This window comes from Fringilla coelebs (assembly GCF_963513975.1).
Source record: "Fringilla coelebs genome assembly, chromosome: 11".
NCBI classification, from domain to species: domain Eukaryota; kingdom Metazoa; phylum Chordata; class Aves; order Passeriformes; family Fringillidae; genus Fringilla; species Fringilla coelebs.
Genome location: NC_140037.1, coordinates 13,289,048 through 13,314,996, shown reverse-complemented (window position 1 = coordinate 13,314,996; position 25,949 = coordinate 13,289,048). Strand labels below are relative to the sequence as shown.

Genomic DNA, 25,949 nt, shown 5'->3' with positions numbered 1-25,949 from the left:
AATGGGATTGTGTTAAACTCAAAACGAGCACCTAATCTGAAAGGACTAAGAAATAACCTTCATCCACTTGCCTAAAGCACTCAAAGATCCTCCTCTTTCCTGGGGACAAATGCTTGCATAAATACATATATTTAGAAAGTGTTCAGGTTCATGGTTAGACTTTCCAGATGGACTACTGCTCCAAAGCATCTGCTGTGGACAGAGGATGGACTCAAAAACAATTTTCTCTGGAGAATCACGGAATCAGTTGACAGTAAGGTGTGACATGCACACAGGTTTCTTGTACATCTACCATGAAAAATAATCTGAGTGATAAATTCTGCACAAAGCTACTGAAATTTCAATATGGACTGCTGCATTCCATTTTAGTACTACAAAAATACACTTATTTAAGATGCCTTGCACTTTCAGAGATGACTTTTTATTCCATGTGGCTTGATACTTTTCTCTCCTGGATGGAAAGAGAGAAGATACACTTTGTTCACCCCCTCACAGCTATAAAGACCTGGATTGCAGTAAATAAGATGGGAGCACTGAACCATTGCCTTCTGCATGGCTGGAGGCAGAGATGCTGACCTGGAGCAAAAGCTCCCTCAGCTCTGTCCACAGGCCTGGGCATTCCTGTATTTACTCAGAAGTCATTTCTCTTATGCTGGGGAGTGTTTGCAGAAAGCTAAAAGAGAATATGCATAATTTATGACTTCAGAGAACAGATACATGCTTCACTACTGCCATGATATTTTGCATTCTTCCTGCATGGACAGAATTTTTTTTAAAACCAAACAAACAAATCTGTGCTCAATATAAAAAGAAAAAAAAATTACAATCTTAGGCACTCATGGTATCTTTAAGAATTTACATTTTGGGTAAACCATTTGATTTGGAAATAATTAAATGAAGCAGGATTTGTTTTTCGAAGAGAAATCTTCAGGAGAACAAACAGTAACAGTAAGATGGAAGATAAATTAGCTATTTATGTGGAATTCAAGAGACATCTAGTGGTTAGAACACAAAGCTTTCTCAAAGAGCCTGTTAAACCCTTTTCTGAATTATGCCGCCCTTTTTATCTTGTTGCATATGAGTTTAAATGATCACATGTGAATTTCAGCATTTCAGGAAGCCTTCTCCACTTTCACTTATTTACTCCTCAATAAGTATTTGTATTTATACTTCATTCATTGTTATTATCATGTGATTTTCCAGCACATTTCTCCACAAAAAAATTTAAAACAATAAATAAAATTTTTAAAAATCACCAAACTATTGCAAAATGGACCCATAGAAATTAAGACCTCCACAAATCTCAGGACATTAGAATATATCAGCTATATTAATAAACCATACAGAGCATGGTAATTCAGAACATTTCAGAAAATTAAATGCTCATTGAAAGACTGCTTTAAGTTTGTATTTCCATAATACTCTTTTTCAACCATGTAGTAGCAGAAAAAACAAAATTACTAAGGGATAGAATTTTTAAAGAAAACCTAAGCCAAAAGATTCACTATATTCCCAGTGTCTCAGTTCCAGCATTAAGATACCATAGAACATATTTCTACACTTGAGCAAATGATTTCTATCCCCTTTAAAAAAAAAGTACACTGAACATAAGGATCTGCAAGACTTAAATTGAATATTTAACTCTACCCCTGACAACTATATATCAACTAATATTAAACGCTGAGCTACATTTTTAATTTCTAGTACCCATTTCTGTGATTTATTTAAATGGATTCCTGCATAGACAACTTAAAGAAACTTCTTAATGTGCTAAATACTGCAGGCTTCCCTCTTTATAGACATAATTTAAAAACCTAGTATTTCTTCAAACAGACATTTCAGTAAGAAACACTTGAAATTCTTTTTAATTAAGGGCTAACTGATGCACTACCCAGAAACACTTCAATTGCTGAAATATCAAGTAAAAAGTGCATTGCATAATTATAAGTAGTACTGGGAAAAGCAAATATACCCACCTGTTCAAATACATATTTTAAATATTTTATTTTATGTTTTATTTATTCTTAGTACAGTACCCAGAACTCTGAAAGAACATTCTTTCAGACAAACAAATCCTGAGGTCAGGAAATGAAGACAAACAACAAGTAGAAGGAATTGAGTAAAAATTTTGGGGCAGATCCAACAGCTTTTTATCACTGAAAGAGTCCCATATTCTGAGGTTGGTACCTACATACCTTAATATTTGCAACACCAAAGCTTCTGTTAGTGTTATCAATTCCTGCTTAATAACGAAATTAAAAATGAATGGCTCTGCTCTAAAATTCTGAGTACTAGTCTATTTGCTATTAACCTTGTATTATATTCTCTAAATACAAACAAAATTTTCAGTAAAGTATACCTTAAGAAATTTAAGCACTTCCATGGGATAATCCACATTCACAAACTACGAAGTGCATTTTAAACCGATTGCTTCAATGATTAATTTCTATGTGAATCCCTAACTTTCCTCATGCCATTAGAAATTAAATATTGTATTAGAAAAGCTGCTCCCTTCTCCAAATATATTATTCAGATGTTTTCAGTCTTTAATGTCATGCACAAACTCTAAAAGAGTTATACTTTAAGAGACATTGTTTGGTAAAACACTAAGTTTGCAATAAAAGTAACAAGGATATTTGTAAGTCTAGTCTACCTCTGCCTTAATGCCTTTGGGTAACACATGACTTCAGTCTGGCAGGTTTTCTAATCTGTGTTTCAGTTGTATTGCATTTTTTCTGTACTAGGACAAAAGGTTACTATAAAAAAAAACAGAAATTAAAATAAAACCCAAATTTATTCTTTCGGCACTTGTTTCCTAAACAAATTTTATGTGGTGGTGCTTAAAAAAAAGAACAAGATGCCTCATGTCATGCCTAGTCCCTGTAAGTGGTACCTACCATGGCAGTTCTGGATTTGATAAACCAGTCGAACCTGAACTGAGGAGCGTTGCGCACGCACTGCCGCAGCTCCTCGTACACGTTCTCCTTGTCAAAGCCCATCTTGTGTAACATACAGATCAAAAACCTGTCTTCTTCTTCTGTGTAATTCTTCCCTTTGTTTGTTCCATACTGAATACGCAGCTGATGAAAAGGTGCTTTGTACCTTGCAATCTGAATGCAAAACAAAAATAAGGACTAATAAACACACAATGCAACATCAAGGAATCATTACACGATACTGTAGATCACTGAGAGGTGGCATACTACCTATGCTGCATAAAAAAACAGAACTCTCATCCCCAATTATTCTTTTTCTGAAGGAATTTTTGGAAGAAGTCAGCTGCAGAAAACAAAAAACCTGGAATAATTACTTTGGCATCAAGGGCTTTCTTGATACTGATCCTCCGTTGAATTCTGGCCTCTCCTCGTTCAATCTGAGCCATAATCCTCTCAATGTCCTGTAGTTCATTACAACGTTCCCAGAAAACAGCTAAGAACACAAAACAAAATTGTTGAATATAATCTTTTCCTCTGCTCTTATGACTTTACTGTTAAAAAGTACTCTGGCAAAAAAAAAAAAAAAATTTAGCTTGTGGTTCCATTAAATCATAAACAGTGAGCTAAAGCTCTCCAGCTTACTATGCTAGGCAAAAAATAAGCTTGCACTGACTCTTTATTCAGAATCTTTAAAAGTTAACTGTAAGTAAAGGCTTAGTAAAAACTCTAACAAAATTTACATGCAACATAATTAATTGCAAAATAAATTCAACACTGAAGGGAACTCTTGTGGAGCTCTCCCTTTTTAACTACAGGAAACAACACTGCAAAGTTGATTTTATGAATGTGTTTAGTAAAATTACATCCAAGGCTGAAAGAGGAAGAAACCTCAAAAGCACTGTGTAAATACAAAAGACAAAGACACAGTGTACTAGCAGGTAAAATAGCAGAGATACAGCATAAAGAATCACGCTGGCACTAAAAGGCAAATTCACAATTTCACAAATCCATGTTGTCAGCGAGAATTAGCTGTGTCAAATTCTAAATCTTGACTAAGGAGGGCTAAAGGCAGCTGTAGGTGTTGGTTATGTGCTATGAAATCAATCTTCTAAATAGAATTTAGTCTTCTGAAAAAAAAAATTGCATATTTTAACAAAAAAAATTCTTAAATGCATCCAAATTCTCCATCTTGTAATTTTAAAAGAACATGTAGCAAAAATCATGGTAATACTCCAGTATTAGGAAATAAATACATTTCAAAATATCACAAACCTGAGTACTCAATGACCTCCTCAGGTGACTTTCCTTCCACCTCACGGGCAATATTGTCTATATCATCACGACCATATTTCTCATTAGCTTTAATAAACTGGTTAAAATCTCTTTTATTCCAGTTTGTAAAACCCTGTAAGCAACAAGAGATTAAGAAGGCATTATCAGGTCAAAGGAAAGCATTTTCCAAAATTTTGATTTATTCATGTACCATTTGCTCCTCTGCAACATCACACAATGACAGTGGCTAATGGTCTTTCAGGATTTCCAACAACTTGTGTTATCCAGGCTTATTACTGAACCTATAACTAAGCAGTTATTTTTGGGAATGACTCCACATGCATTAGTAACAGCTTTTTATCCTTTCTTTTTAAAGTTTTTGTGATACTTCTCCAAAGAAACAAGCTCAGTGACAGCTGCACTCCTGCAGATATAAGCACCACACTTCAGAGCATTACAAGATGCAGCAATGCCTGTGTCATCACAAGTTCTTAGAGCAGTGCAAGTATCTAAAGCAAGAGCTCCTACTTCAGACATTTACAAACCTGGAACCTGACAAACAGCTGGATGAAAGCTTAAGTATGTCAAGAAAGATCTCTAGTCCAAAAAGATGCAATCAAATGGAAACTGTAAAAGCACTGTCAAAGGGAGAATTTGTTATGTACCAAAGAAATCAATCCAAAACTGAACAAGCGAGATGCAATGCACAAAAACATCAACCAAGAAAGAGACATTACAATTTAAAGACAGGGAAAGCAGAAAATGACAAGAACAAACAAGACAATCACATGCCTGGGCAATAATCTGTAGTGCACCGAGTTTCTTTCATCACAGAAATGTATTTATAAGGAACTTTGTCAGTTCTCCAGCTGAATAAGCTCACTCCACAATTAGTATGTTCAGTGTGAATCTAACATACACAATACAACTATTTCTTTTTAATCATTAACAGCAGTACTGATATGCACATCAGCACCAGCTTAAATATTTCCTCTGCTATACACAGGTGAAATTAATAGTGAAATTGTGACCTTGGAATTTTCTTCCAAGGTACACCATCCCCAATTCTTCTAGAGAAAATTTTCTGAATCAAAAAGTCCTGTTACTTTGAACATGCCTTTCTCCTTAACAATCAGCTTAACTCAGCAGGATAATCAGCCAAAAGGTCAAGAAAGTCAGGGACAGAAATTCAGTCCCAGTATAAAAAGAACTTGCCAAACAACTCGACCGGGACAAAAATTAATGGATGTGACATGCCTTGGACATCTGCACAAACACCATGTATGTTGACACTGGCTTGTCCTGATTCTAACCCTTTCTGACTTAAAATTAACACAGAAGCTTTATGCATGTACAAGGAATCCACTGATTGGCTTTCTGCATGTATTGCTGGATAGTACATCTACTATACAAGCTGTTGCTTCAGAAATGTTCAAGGACTTTCAAGGAAACAGTACATGACTAAAATGTAAACTTGTTCAAGGACAGGAAAGATCCCTCAAAGCAAAACCAATCAAAACCATTATGTGTTCTATGCTTTCTCCTTTCAATAATATCAGCAGTTTTCCTGTGTGTATTTACCATTACTTATATTCCACACTAGCAAAAACATATGATGAAATACTTCAGCTGATTTTATTTTACCTGTGTAAGAAGCTTTTCTTTCTCTTCACTTTCCTCAGTATTCAGAGGCATAGACTCATCTATCTTCTTTTGTTCCTCCTTTTGCACCTGAGCTGCATTTGGAAGGTCAGGATTCCTGGGGACCTAAAATCAGGGGTATCAAAAAGCAGTAGTGCAGCAATGTTATTTCAAAGACTGCATTTTAAAAGCACTAATCTGTACAAAATGTGTTCTACATAGATTCAGATCTTACTGCTTAAACCCCTCCTCTCACAAATAGGACTGGCTTTAAGTTCTAAGTTGGTTATGCCCTGAACCCACCACTCCTGCACACAATGACCTCAGGATACTGTGAGAGGCTGAGCTGTCACAGCTCACTGATTTCAGTGGTACTTTTCACCAGCAAAGGATCTGCTTTCCTACATTCACTGGTTTACAATGCTGTATAACTACAGTGAAACACTAAGTTCTGCCAGGTTTACTGTAAAGCCACACACACTGCCCAAGTAAGGACCAGACACAACATGATGTAAACAAGAACAAGCAACATTTTACCTGTCCCTCTCTACACTGACCAATTCCAATTCCACTGCACACAACAGCAAACAAGTCAGAAACCAGTATCCAGTAAAGGTCTAGCAGACCTTACTTATTCCTGCAGCAAATGGCAGTGGAAGATAAGAACTGTTAAACTGGTTTTAATATATAAGAAATCTTCTTGACTTTACTGGTTTAAATTAAGACTGGCACATAAAGCTTGGTCTCTGCCTATTGGTTACCTTCTGATATTGTTTATGGCTGTTTTCAGTATTTACAATAAACTCTCTTCAGATTGGAAGTTATACTTCCATTTCAAAGCTAAACAAATTTAATTATATTTATCACTTTCCCCACCGGTAAACAGTCATACTAACCTTTTAAGATAACAACTATTCATGTTCAAACTTCCCAAGCTGACAGTTTCCATAACAGGTCTGAAACACCTCTTTTTACATGCATATTGTCAACATAAGCAATTCTCTCATCCTTCTTTGTTGGAGCATTAATTGAATAAATTCTTTCCCTAAACTAACTGCATACTCATCTTAATTCTATCCTGACATCCCCAGGAAATTCTTTTGGCTGCAAATAAGATTCTAAAAAAACATTCTGCTAATATTAATTCTACTCTCACCAATTTTCTATCTATTGCCTTGTATGACAATTTTATGTTCTCTAACACATTTTAAGGTGATTTTTTTTTCTTGCTGCAACCTGTCACAAAACCTGAGGTTTTGTAAAGCAAGTTACAGACATGTCTGGCTGGAAGTACAGAATCCATTTGGTTTACTCAATCAATACTGGTCCAAGTAACGATAACAGAATCTGTTCACTGTGTGTCCAGTAATGTCAGCAGGGAAAAGGGAGAAATTCAGCTAAGGCACAGTAGGAAGAAAAAAAAAATGGAAAATCGAGAAATCTGTATCAGGTTTCCTTTTTGTAGTAGTAATACATTCAGACTTCACACCTTTAAACCTTTCATATCCCACCCGAATCCAAGGAAAACTGATGTCATTTTAATTACCTTCATATCAACACAAAGATATACAAAAGTTTTTACAAAAAAATCACACTCTGGAAGGTGACTTTATATTAGCCAAATTATCCTCACCTTAGACCACATGTCACACCTTTGGTTTTGAGTATATGAAGCATCAGAATTGTCTTTATTTTTTCTACTCTATTTTATTGTTAGGAATCCATCACAAAACACAAAGCTACACAGATACAGAATTTTTAGTGAAGGAAAGAACAACAGATTATTTTTTCTGGTCTGCAGTGGAACAGAAGCAGAAGAACAGAGGTTTTAAGCAATTTCTTTCACAATAACTTGACAAGTCAAGGCTGCAACAAATTTACAAAAAGAAATACAAATACATTTCACGGATTTGAAAAGAAAAAATGTAGGATACCTTATATCCTATAGTTTTACGGTAATACAGAATTTCTTTTTCCAGAAGTTCAAATAACCGTGGCGGGAAAAACTGAAAATCCTGAATATTTGGTTGTTTTGGAGGTCGTGGAGCCTTCAAAAATACACAGAAAAATCCACATTATAGAAGCTTAACTTTTCTGCAAGTAAACTACCATAATTCAGCAGCAGTGGCAACCTATGACCTTGTAAATACACAGGGGTAGAGCCAGGGATGCAGCACAGGAGAGGAGGAGCAAAGGGACAACATAAAACCCTTCCACACTTGCCACCTCCTTACCTTTGGGACTTTTGGCTCACTGACACGTAGGGCCTCTCTGAAATAAGCATCCACCGCATAATTGGCTTTGCGTTCTCTTTTTGGAGGCTCAATCCACTCCATCATGCTCAGCTACACACAGAACAGAACAAAAAGCTACTTAAGTAACTGTTTGCTTCCCTACAGTCACAAGAATAATGACTAATATGGCACAGCAAATCTAATGATTGTGCTCAATAATTTGGATACTACAACATAGCTCAAAAATCAGCTAAAAATTACAGCTGATTATAACAAATATTTATGTACTTAAAAGATAACACACAAGTAAGACAGTGCAGTGGCAAGAAGAGATTCTTTTAAAGTATTCTAAGTATTTGAGGCACCTGAGTATGATTATGATTCCATCTACCAAACACAATGGAAGGGCTGAGGACTTGGGCTCTAAATTCTCTTATTTCTTCTGATATGAATAAATTGCTTCTCCTCTAAATATCAAAATGAATAACCTCTATAAAGGCTACAACACAGACAAAAAATCCATTAGCAATCAATTAATCTGAACCAAATCCTGTTATCAGATTTTGCCACGAAAAAGCCAGTGGGGCTGAAAGTAGTTTAACAAAAATTTGGAATATTAATGCTTAGGGACAGCCAAGTGAATTTTTCAATAGTTCCTCACTTCTCTAGAATCTAGAAACCTTCACAGTCATAACATTTATAGTATGGCTTTTATGTTTGCACCTTTAAACAGAAGTCTTAAATGCTACAAAAAATTACCTTCTGTTTTTCTCTGTAATCTTCACCTTCAAAGTTGTATAAGCTCATCTCTGTGTCCATAGTGAAATTTCGTAGGGAGCTCTCTCCCATTTTCTGCAATCGTTCATTCATTTCAGCTGTCTAAAATGAGAGGATGATATTTTTAGGCTCACTTAAGCTATTTAATCTTTTCTGAAAAAAACAGCTTTCATCATTACTACAACATTCTCAATATCTTTTTCTGATTTTAACTTTTACTTACACTTTCTTCTACAGAGAGATACCCATTGTCCTTTTCAATTTAGAGCAATCTGACTTCAAGACTCTCCATTAAACTAAATTTATTATGCTAGGATGTAGTCCTACAACTGTAGAATTTAACTTTAAAATTCAAATTAAATTTATGCCCATCTCCTTGGAGCTGAAATGGCAGTTCATTTTTTCATAGAGCTATCTATTACCTAATGAAGTCCCATAAAGACTTTGTGTCTGTCAGAATTATTGGCATTAAATTTACATTTTTTCTAAAAGACCACAAAATAAGCAGTGCTTAAGACAGGATGCACACAGCATGAACCTTGAAAATAATTACAATCACTAATTCTACTACTTCAAAACTTTCATAATATTTAAAATCTGCACAAACAGTAAAGTAATAACAGATTTACGTAATCAGATCTCATTCCATTTTGTGCACAGGTATTTTGAATTCCATATTAAAAGGTTCTCTAACCTTCTTTTCACCTCTTTCTAAAATAGTGCTTATATCTTCTTCTGTCAGCTCACTATCTTTGGAAGCAAACACATGTGTGGCTCCGTGCCGGATCATCTGCAGCATTTCATCTTTTGCCAGTTTGTTGGACTGCTGGTCTATGAGCCTTCCTACAATCACAAGGAATACATTGAAAATGATAATGTGGGAGTTCTAGTAGGACCATGCAAGCAGTGGATTTTTTTACTTCACTGACAGAACAAGAAAGGAAAAACAGAACAACCATACAGAAAAAATACATTTTGCTCAAGATGAGAATAAACAGAAGTCAGGATCTTTGAGGAAAATTAAAAAAACAACTTTGTCTCAAGCCATCACAAAAAACATTTCCCATTCAGATAATCTGAATTTTACATGTAAGATCTTATTCTTACAAAGTTAGCTGAACTTTTAAGGTCACAATCTTATCTCAAGATGAAAAATTAAGGCCTATTCTATAACCACTACGAAGTGCTTGACATTTTCAACATTGACATCACTGATTTCAACCCAATTTTCTAATTATTCTTCCCAAAATTTAATTGCTGTCCCAAAATTTCTCTTATCCTATCTCTTCTCATGCTATCAAAATCTTGACCATCATCCTCTCAGTAGCCCACCCTTTAGTAAATACAAACAACCCTAAAAACTTAGCTAGAGTACCTTAGTTTTGACGAACTATTCTTCTAAGTGCTTCCAAACAAAAATACAAAAAGGTATTTTATTTTTCAGTTAACTCTTATGTGGTAAGAAGCATATATATATATATCATTATTTCAACTGCCATGGAACACAACTGATTTTCTTTTTTTTCCTCTTAACATATCATAAAACTAAGTAACATCTATTCAGCTGTAGTTTACTTTCCTCATTTAGACTCACTATAAGTCTTTATCCACATTAATCAGAAAACAGAATTCAAAAATAATTCAACTGAACAAGTGAATACCTTGCACATGAGGTTGATTTAGTACACTGCTATTATACACAAGGCCTGCTTTCTCTAACACTGTACATTCGTACAGTTACTTAACCATACTTTAAGGGACTGAACAATTCTGTTGCAGACAAACATATATAGCAGTTGATACCTTGTTGTATAACTATAGAGTCCAGTCTCAGTTTTATTTCAGCTCTTTCTACAATCCTCTCTTCAACAGTATTATCAGTGATAAGTCGAAACACCCGTACTGGTTTCTTTTGACCAATACGATGCGCACGATCCTAACAAACATAAATCAATGAGTGTTCAGCAACAAGAACTCACAGGCAATAGACAGTTAGCTTGCAGAAATAGCAGCCTCAAACTAGCATTGTACTTCTTGGTCCCTTGCCTATTCAAAAGCACAGATGACTGTAAAAGCAGAATTCTAATATTTACTTATACCTGGCTATTACATTTTTGAGTTATTCCACAGCGATAAATGCATCTCCCTCACTGTAAATGAAGAGAACTGAATGTCTGTCCAGACTGCAGCTGGGAAGTGGACATACAACAGCACAAACATGCATACATCTGTATTGCTTTCAAATGAATTCTCTCACTTGACACAGGTATTGATATTCTGCATCCCTGGCTTGAGCACATTAATTCCAAGTGCAGAGTTCCTGCAGCCACAGCTCCAACACTGTGCTTGTCCCAAGCCAGCAAATGAGGTTTGTGACTGACACACTATACTCATTTGTAACAAAACTTGTGTTTATCCTCTCCAGAAAACATGTTCTTTTAAATCAAAAAAAGTTCAACAGCTGTCCTTCAAGCTGTGGGTACCAGGATTTTTCTTTAAACATGAGTTGTTAAATCTTTTTTCTCCTGCATAACATTAATTTCTTCCTGAAAACCCCACTGAAGTTCACAAATCACACAGTCTCCAGGAAGTTGGTCAAATACTGGCAGTCAACATGCATATCTAAAGGATGAGCTATTGATATTAAATATTTGATGTACTGAAGAGCATTAAAAGAAAATTAAAAATTACAGACCACTGAACAAATACCCACCCTTCTAATCATGCAAGAAGGACCGCACGAGCTTTATTCCAAATGAAACAAATTACAGACTCTATTTTTTTTACATTCAGAACTGAGAAAGAGAAGATTTGAGTAGGTTTAATCCAAAGGTAACTTCCTCCATCCCCAGCATCACCACCAAATGCCTTTATGCTTTTGCAGAAACAAAAAGTAAAACCATAAATTTCTAAAATGAGAGAAATATAAGGCTGCATGCTTTTAGTTATCTGTTTATTTTGAAAATAGTCCTTTACTATTCATTGACTGTTCTCTTCTGAAAAGATAGAAGAAATAATTCTATACTTCTAGTAACAATATTGATGCCGGATTTTGATAGAAGTAATCTCTCATTATGAAAATAATTAAGACAAATATTTACAGGCAAAAATCTACAATTTCCTCCACAAATTCTGTTCATGCCCTTTTATTCAATTCCTTTGTTTCTTGGTATTGTCTTGTGTAAACAAAAAGTAAAGAAAAACAACAAAAGTGCAAGTTCTGAAAACAGTTATACAGAATACAACATTGACAGCTTAAACAAACAAATGTGTATTAGAGAGTTAACTCACCATGGCTTGCAGATCTACTTGAGGGTTCCAATCTGAATCATAGAGAATAACCACATCTGCAGTTGCCAAATTAATTCCAAGACCTCCAGCTCTGGTACTCAGCATGAAAATGAATTTACTGCTGTTAGGAGCATTAAATGTGTCAATTGCTTCCTGAAAGAAAAAAAAAGTATCACTGAAGTATCAGATCTTTCAAACAAGTTTCCAGTATGTTGGTGGCTTTTCAATTAAATTTCTTCTAAATTTACACAATTTTCATATAAAAAAGAATTTTATCAAAGTAAGAAATTGAGCGGGTGGGAAAATCTGTACTGACTCCACAATATACTGTATTTTTCATTTAACTGAGGATCAAGTGAAACATACTGTGGACTTAGGTTAGGAGAAATATTCTCTTAGCAGCCTTTTAAAAACTGTAGCATTTCTGCTTTAAACAACGATGTGGCTACATACATATATGTCAATAATAACTTATTAACCTAACCAAAGGTTTTTCGTGTTTGCATACAAATTTCCCACCTCTCTTTCCTCATGTGGTGTCTGCCCATCAAGTCTGCAGTACTCATAACCACGCCACATGCAATAGTCTTCCAAAATATCCAGCAAACGAGTCATCTGACTGAACAGCAGAACTCTGGAACCTGACAGAACACAGATGGTTTTGACATTCATTTATGTTTTCACATTGATCACAGAGCTACTACAGAGCATAGCTGAGAATTTATGTGAAATATTCTGTACTATGCCTAAATTGAATAACTCTTCCTTCTCAAGTTATTTTTCTGGTAGTGATTTAACCACTCAAGAATATTACTTGATAAATTATAGAGGAGAAATATATAACCAAAGAAGCAGAACTCCATTGTAAGGAAATGTGGTGCTGACTGATGCACATAGACAAAATAATCCTATCATCAGAAGTTTTCTTACAGAAAAGAGAAAGGACGCTCTACTCTTCCTTTCCTTCTGCTTCTCCATATTTTTAGTCTTACTCATCATTCCCATAAGATTTCTTTTCCTTCATTTGTTAAGATCTACAGAAAATTAGTTTACAACAAAAGCCTCTGAATACATTCCCTGCAGGAGAGGCTAAACCTCTGCTGTCTTTGAAAGATGCTTTAACTTAGAAGGAGCATTCAGATCACTGCTGTCCATCAACAGTACTCACCCTGCTCTCTGAGCTTTGCCAGCAGCTTATCCAGAACTAGCATTTTACCACTGTTGGTGATGAGGTGAGTGTCAGTGGTATAAGGAGGGCCAGGCTCAGCACCATCAAACAGGTAAGGATGGTTACAGCACTTCCGCAGCTGCATCAGAATATTCAGCAGGCGCATCTTATCCATTTTGCCAGCTGAGTTCAGGATATCAATGTCTTTCATCAGGATCCTGGTATACCTGAGGTTTTAAGGGCAGTTTTGAACAACTTTCCGGTTTTTATTTGAATGAATGAATGAAACCCTGCAATATCACCATTCTTATTTCTGGATGTGGGAGTTGGCCTTGTTTATATAGCAATCAGCTACATTACTATGAAACATCTGACTGATAATAAGGATTTCTAAATTCATACCAAAATACAAAAGGGAATCTCTCTGCGAGTGACAATGATCCACCACTCACTGATTATTTTACACTTCCATTTTAGTAGTACAAAGTGGATTAAAAATATCACTTATTTGACAGAAACTGCTACACTGACCTGGCTCCTTGTCTCATGTCTCTTCTGGGTATGTAGCTCCTCAGGGTTCTCTTCTAATTTCAGGTTAAGACTTTTTGGTACATACATACTTGGATCAAAGGAAGCAGCTTAGGAGGCATTTGTTCTTTCAGATAAACTTAAGGAAGGAAAAAAGTTTCTGCATACTTCCTCCCAGCTCTTTCCATTACCCCTCCTGAGCTCCCTGAAACTTGTGCATTTTTTACAAAAGCCCTAAGACAGCTATAAATAAGTTTCTCTGACTGTCTGAACATGCAAATATAAGGGAAAAAAGTAGCAGTGTGAAGAGCTACAGTGTTTATCAGAAAAGAATCTTACTTTGATATAAATAACTCACCATTCTCTCTGCATTTTGCTGAGCCCAAGATATATTTTTACCTCCTTCTTTGGAGGCAAACTCTTTTCCACTTCACCTTTTATGCGACGTAAGAGAAATGGCTTCAAAACCTACACAAATTAAGATGTTTTACATAGGTAAGTGTATAAAATTGACTGCCACAAATACAAAACTGACAGATTCAATTATCTGATACTTATCCAGAACTAATCAGTATCTATTGCTGTCATGGTGACACCATGAGAAAATTCTGTAAAACGAAGTTGTCCAGCAATAACTAAACTCACACATACATACGCGTAATAAGGATTGCCAGAATCATCCCAGTTGTTATGTTAAGAAGGGGCAAAACTCTCAAATTTATAAAATTTAATCCTTTTAAATATAAGCCCTGTTTCATTTCACTAGAAGGGACAAAACACACCAACATTTCAAGTATAAGAAATGCATGTTGTAGGTTCTCTGACTTCTTTTGCTACTGCAAAAAATGTCTTATTATCTCATGCACAGTAAAACAAAGATAAAGGCATGCCTTTATTCAGTTTAGCACTATGTGTAACAGTGTACTATTCACAATAATAAATGGTTTAAAAGGATCTCAAAATTCTTCATTTTCACATCTTATGTTCAGATTTTGTCTGCTTCAAACAGTACCACACAAAAAGTAGTACCTATGACAGGAAGCTTAATTAATGAAAATTCTGATAGGCATTCCTGTAACTAAAGACCTTCATGTTCATTTTTTTGACTTTGAGATGAAGGGGAAACTAATCTGGTTTTCTTCTTTACAATGTGCATGCTAATGATGACATGTGATTACAGCTTTAATTACTTACAGCATGAAGTCTTTCTACAAGTTTCTGATCACCGAGACAATTTTTAGTGTCAAACCACGAGTCAAAATCCTGTGATGAGAAACAGCGCGATTGGTAAGAGCAGTTTATCATCTGCACTTTTAACAGACACACATTGACTCTCTTTCATTCCAGCTGAGAGTGGCATAAATCTTGAGACAAATTACTTCTGTGAAAGAAAAATCAGGCTGCAATTCTGTGCCATCTCCCTGGTACATTGTAACATTTGAGTCAAGTGCATCACTCTGCAGACAAAATACCATTACATACACTCTGCTTAACTTTCCATGCTCATCACTGCAGTGTCCAAGTCCTCCCTTCAGTGCTTATGTGATGATGGGACAAAAAGTTAAAAAACCCCAACCTGAATCCTTAAGAAAATTAGATGGACAGCAGAGCAAAAATAACAATCAATCAACACAAGCACAAAGAATCATTAAAAGTAAAAGAGAAGAAAGATTACTCAAGCTCTAAATTTAAGAAAAAGGCTTATGCCTATTTGGATGCTTCATATTCATGCTACTTCGTTGCTTTCTCAAATTTTGCATAATTCTTGACCTATTTAAGGTATTGCATTTGCTATTAATGGTATGAGGCCTCATCCACACCAGCAGAATGCACGGTTTTAACTAGGCAGAGTAAGAAAATTAGTCAACATTAAGCCAAAGAGCTTGCCCTGAACCTGGGTCATGCACAATGTCCATCACCTACTAGGCTGGTCATTCTTTTCTTCTACTGACAGCAGCCTGGGAATCAAAATAACACTGTACTTCCAAACATCAACTTACATCTGCAGAATTGAAGACATCAGGTAAAAGGAAATTGAGTAATGCCCACAGCTCATGGAGGTTATTCTGTAAAGGAGTTCCTGTAAGCAGCAATCGATTTGTTGTCTTGAACTCACGCACAATCTCTGACAGCTGGAAACACAACATAGTTATCTACACTAAAACACAGTGAATCAGTTTTTGAAATCTAAAACAATGTCAATTAAACTTAGAGACAGTGAGCTACCTATGAAATTCACATTTACCACCCAAGAGCTTATTGCTTTTATTTTAAAAAAACACCACAGCTAACACTTGAAATCTGCTCAAATCAGATGTATCTTTATGTATTGAACTAACTTCCAAGTATGAAACAATTTCAAATTTACCTTAGATTTCTCATTCTTTATTCTGTGAGCTTCATCAATTACCAGGTACCTCCAGTTAAATTTCTTGAAGACTGATTTCTCTTTAATTACCATTTCATATGATGTAACACAAACATCCCATTCACCAGGCATCATAACATCACGGATAAATGCAGCCTAGAGCAAAAGAACTGGATTAGTAAGCATTTATAAATATGAACAAATTTTATGGCATTCAGGGAAAGCTGTCTCCACCACCGTCATTAAACTAGCACACAAAGTTCATCTGAAACATCTTCTCAGTAACTGAAAGTTACTGTAACAAAAGCCTTCAAATCCTTTGCACTTCAGGCAGAGAAAGCTGGAGTTAAGCAAAACACAAATTAGTTTCTACTCAAAATTAGCTATTTGCTCTTCAGCATCATTTCTCTGTAATTCAAATAGAGTAAATACAACCAAAAGGGGAAAAAAAACTTCAGAATTAACTTGTCCAAAGATACAAGCCACCGAAGTGTATCAAACCAATTTACACAGTCCACTCCCAACTATCTTCTCTCTTCCCCAAACAGTTCCCTCCTCTGTCCCACCTCTGTTTTGCAAGGCCCATATCAAAGCATATAAATTCTTTCACATGAAAGAACACCGTCCCATAGGAAAGCCATGTGGTGCAACTGAGGCAATTTCCTCTTGTCCTATCACCTACAAAAACAAGTTCCCTCAGCTGCTCCTCCTAAGCTCTGTTCCCTTCTCTGAACACCCTCCAGCACCTCAATGTCACCAGCGCCCAGTACAGGGGGACAGTCACTGCCCTGGTCCTGCTGGCCACACCATGGCTGATACAAGCCAGGATGCCACTAGCCTTCCTGGCCACACTGCCAGCTCCTATTGCCTTTCTAGAACCTTTCTACCCTCAAGCAGTAACAGGCAGCCATGCAATCCATATGAGCAGTTACAGAATTCACAGAAACATCCAGCTCGTTCATCCCCTTCAGTTAGAAAAACATTCCATATCTATTTTAAAGCCTTCACAATGAAAGATGAAAAGCTCTACAGCAGAATCCTAGTTACAAGGCCAGGCAGGTTTATGAAATACAAGAGTGGGAAAAGTCACCTGAAAAAAGGTGAAGGGAGAGGTAACAAAGTGAGTGCAATGAAGAAAAATGAGCACACACTGTCACATTGCAAATATGGAAGAGAGATAAAAAATAGGTGCAAAAGTCAAAGAGAAAGACAAACAGACAACTCAAAGGGCTGTACCCAGAGCCCAGTCTATTATTTCATCTACTGATTTTCAGTTTTCCTCATAGCCACAAGCATAACATTTTGCGTTTTCAACATTAATGCAGTTAAAGATTACTAAAATACACTGTAATTAAGGAAAGAGCTTAGGGAGAATTCCACATACCCAACTGATATTTTTTGCCAAATAATGCATAAATTTCTGAAATGTGAAGCACTTACTCTGGCATCTTTATCTCCAATAAGGCAAACAGCACGTAAAGATGGAACCCAGCGCTTGAATTCATTCATCCAGTTATGCAAAGTTGATTTTGGAACCAGGACCATGTGTGGCCCAGGAATGTTCCTGTAATGCTTCAGATAGCCTAATAAAGCTATTGTTTGCAGAGTCTTACCAAGTCCCTGCATTGACAAAGAGGAGGGAAAAAAACCTGCTGAAGTGAAATAGCATAGAGAAATACTTTCAAACCATTTTCTTACTACGTAATTCTTCCATTTGTTTAAAGCAAACTACACAAAAAATGTTTGCAATCAAATTTCTTTCATTACAATTTCAAATTTGAAAAACTAGACTGACTGCTGCAGAATGAAGCTATTGCATATACATGAAATACTATAAGCACTTCAATGTTGTACTGTGCTCAATAATTACCACCAAAAAATTCAAAAGATTACTGCTTACCATTTCATCTGCCAGAATGCCATTAACTCCATTTTCATACAATGAGATCATCCAGTTCAAACCTCTAACCTGATAATCTCTTAGCGTTCCTCCCTTCACATCTGTAAATGTAAGATTCCTTTAAGTAGAAAAATACTAATTCGAAGTAGAAAATTTCAATTGCAATCTGCTCAGATCTTAATAACATGAAATCAATCAGACAACTGTCAACACTATGCTTACATGAAGGGGACTCCTCAAACCGAATGCACACATTGGAGCTTTTCCGACTCTCGGACAAGAGCTCCTCATCCTCCTCCTGCTCCGTGCGCCTGTGGCGGTACCTAAAGAAAGAGCCCAACACTGATGTGTGAACAAACCACTTCAAAACACTGCTACAAACTCCATATTACAACAGAAGCAATCACTGACCCACAGTGTGAATGTTCTGGTATCCTGACCAAACTCTCATCCTGTTAATACATTATTCCTCAGTCACTCCAGTTTTAAGTAGAAAGGCTGATATGAATCCCTCTCTTACAGAGTCACAGCTATAATCTGACAATATCATGAGTTCTCTGAGGCACTTTTTAATGAGCAACAGAGAAACACAAGACATCAGTGGTGGCCTTAGACTCAATTACTTGATAATTACAAAGTTCAGAAAAATCACATATTCACATTTTATTTAAATATAAATTTCTAAAATAGAATGTAATTTTGCAAACATGACATTCAAAAAAACCAGTTGCTTGTTATTTCAAGACATCTCAGAGGCACTAATGGCAGGCTCTGCTGCAATACTAACACAGACAGACCAGTGGGGAGAGCCAGTTGGTGCTGAGGATCCAACATCCCCACCACATGGACACTGCCTTGTCACAACCTGGTCTAGCCCCACCCTGGTCCCACTGACAGGTGCACTACCAGCTGGGTCACATCAGGTGGATTTCTGGAGTGCCCCTTCATCATCATGCAAAAGAAATTCAATTCACATGCTCCAAAGTCACCCCACAATACAGACCAAAGCATTTTACATGGCAAGAATCAGGCAACTTGCTTTAAAAATGTATTTCTGATCCAAGGTAACACTTATGTTAATGGAGCAGATGATGCTTTCAAACCAACCAGCTTTTAAAGAAATTGATACCCCACTAATAGGAAATTGTCTGGATTTACTGAAAGTACAATTTCTATGTACAATCTCTAAACAAATTATGTTAAAAGTTGTTTGAACATGTAAGAAGTCAGAAATAAAAATAAAACATACTCCCCAGCTGAAATCAAGCTCTGTTTTTCATCTTTCTTCATCCGTGGTCGTCCCAGCTTGACTTTCAGTGGAGAGGTTGGTGATTTTTGTGCTGCAGGTTGAATAAAATGTGCAAAAAGTTCTGTCTGCTTCAGGAGGAATTCAAACCTTTTTGCTCGATCTGCTTTCTAGTTTCCAAAGTGGAGAAGAGAATAAAAAAAGAAAAAAAGAAAAGTAAATAACTTTTCTTCATAAAAATATATTTCTGTTAAGAAACAGAATTCAGACACTCATGAGAACAGCTTATATGAGGAAAGACTGACAAGGCCATCTGTTAGACAGCTCAGAGGGCTACAAGCATTGTGAAACAGAGCTGGAGCTGCTTCATGGCACACCAGCAGTGGTGAAGGGATACTTTAATCTTTGTCTACAAAAGATAAAGACAAAACTAAAGTTATGACTTGCAGTAAGGGATCCTAACCTTGCTCGTCAGTGGCAGAACTTTCATCAGCTTCAAGGCTATCAGGATTTGATCAAAGACAACAGTGTAGTAGCTCTGCTTTTAGAACTATTTCTGAAGTAAAGGTTGAACTGCTTTCACTCAGGTTTGTGAATTTTGCCATCAGATTTCAAATTTTGAGCATTTCAGTTTTGCCATCTCAATGGGGCACATGCACTTCACTATGTCACGCAGCAAAACACGGCCTTCCTTATACTTAGAAGATAACATGTTACATCATTTTAAAGAAAAATATGAAAAAATGCAAATTCTATCTGAGAGAATGTAACTGTTATCAGTTTCTCTATGAGAAATTTAAGCACCATGTAACACTGTATCACGTAAGGCAATGTCCATGTGATCTCATTCACATATCATGATAAAAAGGACAGAAGTGCAACCGTAGTTCTACACTGTGGCCTTTCCAAGGAATACCCGACCCCCAGGACGCCTTTCTGCAGGTGGCTTACAGCAAGAAAGTCTCCCCCAAGAGCAGGATCGCCACCCAAAGGGCAGCAGAACGATCCCGGCGTGCAATGCACGATGGCGCCACACGAGGGCACCACGTTCCTGTAGCAGCGCATCGCTCACCGGCACAGGAACAGCTTTACCGAGATCTCCCGGGGAAAAAAATTACTGCTTTCCCCCCGCTGCATTATTATCGGACCATTTCTGCAAATAACCTGACAACAGAATACAATGTAAATAAAAAGTAAAACCTTTATGAAAAAGAAATTATAGAAGGGGGAAGTAGAGGCATTGATGTTTATGATCATCAGTATAAGAACAAATCCATTCATAGTTAACAAGTAATACATGATCGTTTTGGGAAAATAATCATTGTTGGTAAGGACCCATATTGTATGAAACAATATAATTTTCTGCCTGTAATATCATGGCTTAGTATAAACAGTACATCTTGATAAAACAGTACAGGCCTAGCTCACAACTGCAGAATTGATAAAAGGTAGATCTTTGGTATCTAATCCCTTTGCCTCTTAGGACAACTGAACTAACACTATAATTTAGGGAAGTTGTAAAGTCATGGATACTGTGAAACAAGTTTAGCTGTTTACTCAATTCATTCTCAGAACAGATTCACTGTGGCTCTTCAGCTATCAACCAGGTGTTCATACATGTAGGTATCAATTTTTCTATGTCTAACAGTTATATTCTTCCCTGACTTCTGTGATATCCAGTCCTTTCAGACTCTAATTATTTGGCATCCATTTAACATCAAAGCCTTTAAAAACAATGTAAGGCAGAGGTACCACCTTAAACCAAGAACTTACTATAAATGTTATCCAAGGAGTCTTAGAATGTTCTGCAGGTTTTTGCCTCTTCCTACCACAGAAGTTACCCTGTTACATCTCCTCTCCAGCATTACAAGCTCCCGGCACTGGTGTCAAGGACAAATCCTCTTTTGCATTGCTATGGCACACATATTATGGGGCATTTAAATATTTAAAGCCTTGTTTTTATATGAGAGAAACTGGCAGCTTCATATTTTAATTAAGTAAGAAGTATCTTAAGGATGCCTCTGACATGACCCAAGGAGTTATCAAATAAAACTGACAGAGACCAATTCAAAACAAAATGGGGAGAGCTGTAAATAGAAAATGCCACTGAATAGTAAGTCCTTACTATTGGGTGTGGATAACTAAAAAAGAAACCACAAAACAAAAAATCCACCAACTACTGAGTATAAAAACCACAGGGTACAACTCCAAAAACCATGCAGACAAAAATACTTGGAAGAATGGGACAGAATTTAACAGAACCACCACTACCTGACCTGTCAGTCACCGTGAGAGACACAACATGGACATCTAAATGAATCTTGATTTGGTTTTCTTTCTGACACATCCAGGCTGCAATAACTCCTTGTAACTGTGCTGATCCTCCTCCAACAACCAAGTGCCATAAATAGCTGCAGTACATTTTCTCATGAAAGCACTTACCATCTTCTCTTCATATTCTGGGTCAACTTCTTTTTCAGGTCTAGCTGCCTTCGGAGGAAGTTTGAGTTGGAATGGGGGATCATTTTTCTGTAATTCAAAAGTTAAACATTTTATAAATACCAGTTTATTTACTTTTTTAGCAAAATGTATCAAACTGAACAAACCTACAAACTGCAAGACAAGCATGCTACTTTTTAAAAATACTTATTTCAAAATGAAACGAGTGCATTAATCATATCACTTCATCTAAAGCAAAACTTCATATCCACTATGAAACTAAAGAGCCTCATATTTATCTCTACAAGCAGGATCCAAACTGAAAGAAATTACTGAAAGAGCACTAGGTTTAATCTTTCACAGAGATCTCACTGTAAGTGCATAATTAAGTTTAGTATCTTGAAATAATATTTTTAAAAATTTAAAAGCTCTTAAAAATAAAATATTTTAAAAAATTATAAGTTTTTCTAAATATCAGAATCCTAACTGTAAGTTGCTGACACTTGCATTTTGGTTGGGTTTTGTCTGTTTCCACTTCTAGATGAATAGGCACAAGTTCAATTGGAAACACAGCTTAACTACACTAAACCATAAACCTAGGAAGACACACAGCCAACCAATTTAATCCATGCAGCAACAACTCCATGGAACACTCTCAGCAGAAGAACCACTTTATTTACTATATATGAAGGAAATCTATGAAATTGTTACTAAAATGTAACTTCTGTAGTTTATGAGATTCATGCCTGTCTTCAATTGTGAAGCTCAAAGGTTTTCCACAACTATATTGGTAAAATGATGAAATGGTAGATTTTTTCCCCCCTAATTAAGGAAAACTCCTAATTGGTCTTTGAAATATGCCAATTAAAAAAAAAACCTATTTTGAGATTCTTTCAATTCTAAAAATGTTTTGAAAAGCTCTGAATAAAGTGGAGGGAGCTGCAAGAGTGCATGTCTGCATAAAATCTAACAAGTGCTGTAAGTATCAGACTACTATTAAATAACATTAACTTCAAATTATTCAGGGTCCAGTAGCAAAACCAGGCCAAAATGGTACCAAATATTTAAAAATCTGTCAAGCAACATTGAATTTAAATTTCAGAACCGTTACTGATATATATACATGCCAGCTTCCTCTTTAAGCACAATCATGCAAATGGGAGGAATATTTTCTGAAGTCAGAGATTACTGTTTCAAGTTTGGCCCAAAGCCATAATTCTCTGCAGAGGTGAACAGTACTTAGTGTATAATGAAGCTGCTTGACAGCTTAATGATTTTATAAATGCTCCAGCTCACCTGTGCAAGGCCAAATGTTGCAAATAGGTAATTTAGAAATATTAGAAATAGTCTATTCACTTAAATGTTCTTCAATCACACAGATAATCAGCTCATCTCAGAAAGCAAAGTTACTCCAACATGCCAAAGAGAGGTGATACAGATGTGGATATTCACACCTCCATTACATTACCAAACAACACACACTCCAAAAAGAGAGACTGACATTGCTAATCAGGTCCAGTCCTTCAACTGAAGTGTCAAATTATTCCTTAAATGAAAACAAATTGACAGTAGGCCATTTAAGGCCTCTTCCGCACTTGCCTTAGAAATAAATTAGATAGATATGTGTTACTGGAAAAAAGCTGTCTGTCTACCTCATGTAGGTATGAAGCTTCCTCAAGCAGAAGAACTCAATATTATGAGAATCCCCTAAAACTGAAAGTTTTCCAAGTAAATTGCAATGCAATATTATCTTTCCAAGCCCCAAGGCAGGCAGCTGCAATGCCACTTCTGTTCTTACTCAGATTATCCCAGAAGGATAAAACTTTTGGTGTCCTACAAATCACAATTTATTCTGAAAGAAGTATTTCTGAATAACACACTGAGTTAAAACAGTAAATGAGCTTACCTATTACTGCAGCCAGAGCACAATAAAATCACAGTGTACACCTTACTCTTAAAGGGAAAACCCTGTCCCTACCTCCCCCCCCACTACTTATTGCAATGTTTCTGTTGAATATTGATGGGCAGGCATCATACCCAGACTTGCTTCTGCATAATGCTCAAAATCTACACTTTGACAACTACTGAATTTTGGTATGAGTAAGAATACCTCCCCCTAACAAGCAGGCCATGTAGGTTTATACAACACAGAAACTTAAAATATTTCACGAAGCCTGACAGTTTTTCCCTAGAAACTTCACACAACAGATCTTCATCACATAGAGGGCTGACCTGTCAGGAACCAGCACAGCAGAAGTCTCAGTGCAATTCACCACCACAAAAGTAGTTTCATTTTTAGCTCAGGAAACTTGTCAGTAACAATTTGTCTCTACTCTAGAACCTATTCACATTATAGACTAAGCAGTCCCCTGAAAACTGGGGCCATTTAAACGCCTTACAACATTCACGCAGCACTTTCAAAAAATCCTGAATATTCCAAGGATACAAAATACTCCCCTTAAAAATCTCTAATATTAAACTACCCTAAACAGATTCATAAATTCAGGCTGACAGATTTCTATCCATAAAGTTTAACAAAAGTGAGCAGGCCCCATGAACACATAAATAAACAACTGGCAACAGGAACTGCTGCTGCTTTAGTTTAACCTTGTAACTTGTGCTACTGAAAACTCTGAACAGAGGCACTAAGAATAACTAGGATTCCTTCTGCGTTTAACTCACATACACAAGGTGGAAATACATTTCCAAATAGCAAGACAGTTCTGGTAGTACAACAAAGATTATTTATGAAGTAAAACACTGACAGGGGAGCAGAGCACAACAGGTTGCATGACTGCCACCGTTATGCAGATGCTGTGACTGTACAGTTGGCATGCATAAAATTTTGCAGAGTAAGTTGAATACAATAAAGAAGTAGTCCTTAAACATTTTGTCTCGAGCAATCAAGTGAAGTGTCCCATAACTGTTGGTATACATAACAAAATAAAGCTTCAAACATTCTTAATAGGCAAAATGGACTGTCAGTAACTGGGATAAAACACCTGAATGTACTGTTATCAGCAGTTCCGCAATGTTCTCCAGTATCATAAATATATGATGTACGGTCCTCATTCCTACTAAGTTTTTTCTAAGATTCATTCTTCGGGTTCAACCTTGTTCTGTTTCCAAGGATACCTGAATACGTCACTTTCTACATGCCTTGTGTCTTTCTTCCAAAAAACTAAGGAGAGGCGGCTGGCAGCCATACGTGCTCTCTCGAGGGGTGTATTCTGCGCCAGGGCACAATTCGAGCTGGGCACGGGCAGCTCGAGGCCCTGACCCCTGTCAACTCTCCGGGCCGCCCTCCCGACATTCCCTCCCCGAGCCCTCGGAGCTCCCGGCTCCGGGACAGCTTTCCCGGTGCGCGGGAAAGGGAACAACAGGGCGGGGTGCTCCGGCAGCGGGACCCCGCGGGAGCGCGCAGGCCGCGGGGCTGGAGGGGCTCCGCACGGGCTCCACGGCCCCAGCCTGGGCTGCAGGGCCGGGCCGGGGCCATGGCAGGGCGGCGGGAACGGCGGCCGCAGCCGGGGCGATGCCGAGGGGCATGCTCGGGGCCGGGGGTGTCCGGGCGGGGCCCGCAGGGCGCTCGCGGGCCGAGGCGGAGGGGCCCGGGCGGCCTCAGGGCCGGGGCGGCGCGGGCCGAGCAGGGGCTGCAGGAGGGGGCGACCGGGCCAGGCTCCACCACCCGCAGGGCCCCCCGGAGCGGAGCGGTACCTCCTCGGCGCCGGGCTCCTGCGCGGCGGCCGTGGCGGAGGACGTGGAGGCGCGGGGCTCCTCGCCCGCGCCCGGGTCCATGTTGAGCTCGGCGGGCGCCGGGGGGGCGGGGGCGGCCCCACCGCCCCTCGCGCCGCGCGGCCCCGCCCCTCCGGCCGGCCCGCGCCGCGCGGCTCTCGCGATAGCTGCGCCGGCGGGGGGCGGGGCCGGCGGCGGGCGGTGCTGCTGGTCCGGCCCGGCCCGCCCGGGTGACACCGCGGCTCCCACACAGCGGCACGGCCTCCGCTGGGGTCCGAGGGACCTTCAGGATCGTCCAGTTCCACCCCCTGCCATGGGCAGGGACACTTTACAGCATCCCAGGTCGCTCCATGGTCTTGGACACATGTTCCAGGGGCAGCCACAGCTTCTCTGAGAAACCTGGGCCAGTGCCTCACC

The 25,949-nt window shown here is 37.9% G+C and overlaps 1 protein-coding gene across 2 annotated transcripts in view; it reads right to left on the bottom strand.

Moving 5' to 3' along the window:
• Positions 1-25,655, bottom strand: part of SMARCA1 (SNF2 related chromatin remodeling ATPase 1) — a 29,672-nt gene extending 4,017 nt beyond the window's left edge. The window contains exons 1-22 of one of the 2 annotated variants that reach the window (XM_084213261.1): positions 25,515-25,655; positions 21,804-21,890; positions 19,365-19,531; positions 18,338-18,438; positions 18,116-18,216; positions 17,656-17,835; positions 16,216-16,371; positions 15,848-15,979; positions 15,042-15,110; positions 14,206-14,315; positions 13,320-13,546; positions 12,671-12,792; positions 12,152-12,304; positions 10,664-10,796; positions 9,555-9,703; positions 8,843-8,962; positions 8,084-8,194; positions 7,784-7,897; positions 5,853-5,975; positions 4,209-4,341; positions 3,311-3,429; positions 2,898-3,110 (exon numbers count right to left, since the gene is read on the bottom strand). In XM_084213261.1, coding sequence (XP_084069387.1) covers positions 2,898-3,110; positions 3,311-3,429; positions 4,209-4,341; positions 5,853-5,975; positions 7,784-7,897; positions 8,084-8,194; positions 8,843-8,962; positions 9,555-9,703; positions 10,664-10,796; positions 12,152-12,304; positions 12,671-12,792; positions 13,320-13,546; positions 14,206-14,315; positions 15,042-15,110; positions 15,848-15,979; positions 16,216-16,371; positions 17,656-17,835; positions 18,116-18,216; positions 18,338-18,438; positions 19,365-19,531; positions 21,804-21,890; positions 25,515-25,595 — 2,901 coding nt within the window. In that variant the 5' untranslated portion in view covers positions 25,596-25,655. Of the gene's footprint in view, positions 1-2,897; positions 3,111-3,310; positions 3,430-4,208; positions 4,342-4,753; positions 4,847-5,852; positions 5,976-7,783; positions 7,898-8,083; positions 8,195-8,842; positions 8,963-9,554; positions 9,704-10,663; positions 10,797-12,151; positions 12,305-12,670; positions 12,793-13,319; positions 13,547-14,205; positions 14,316-15,041; positions 15,111-15,847; positions 15,980-16,215; positions 16,372-17,655; positions 17,836-18,115; positions 18,217-18,337; positions 18,439-19,364; positions 19,532-21,803; positions 21,891-25,514 lie in introns of those variants that run through there. The other variant, XM_084213262.1, reaches the window with a different exon arrangement.
• Between the last annotated feature and the right edge of the window lie 294 nt (positions 25,656-25,949).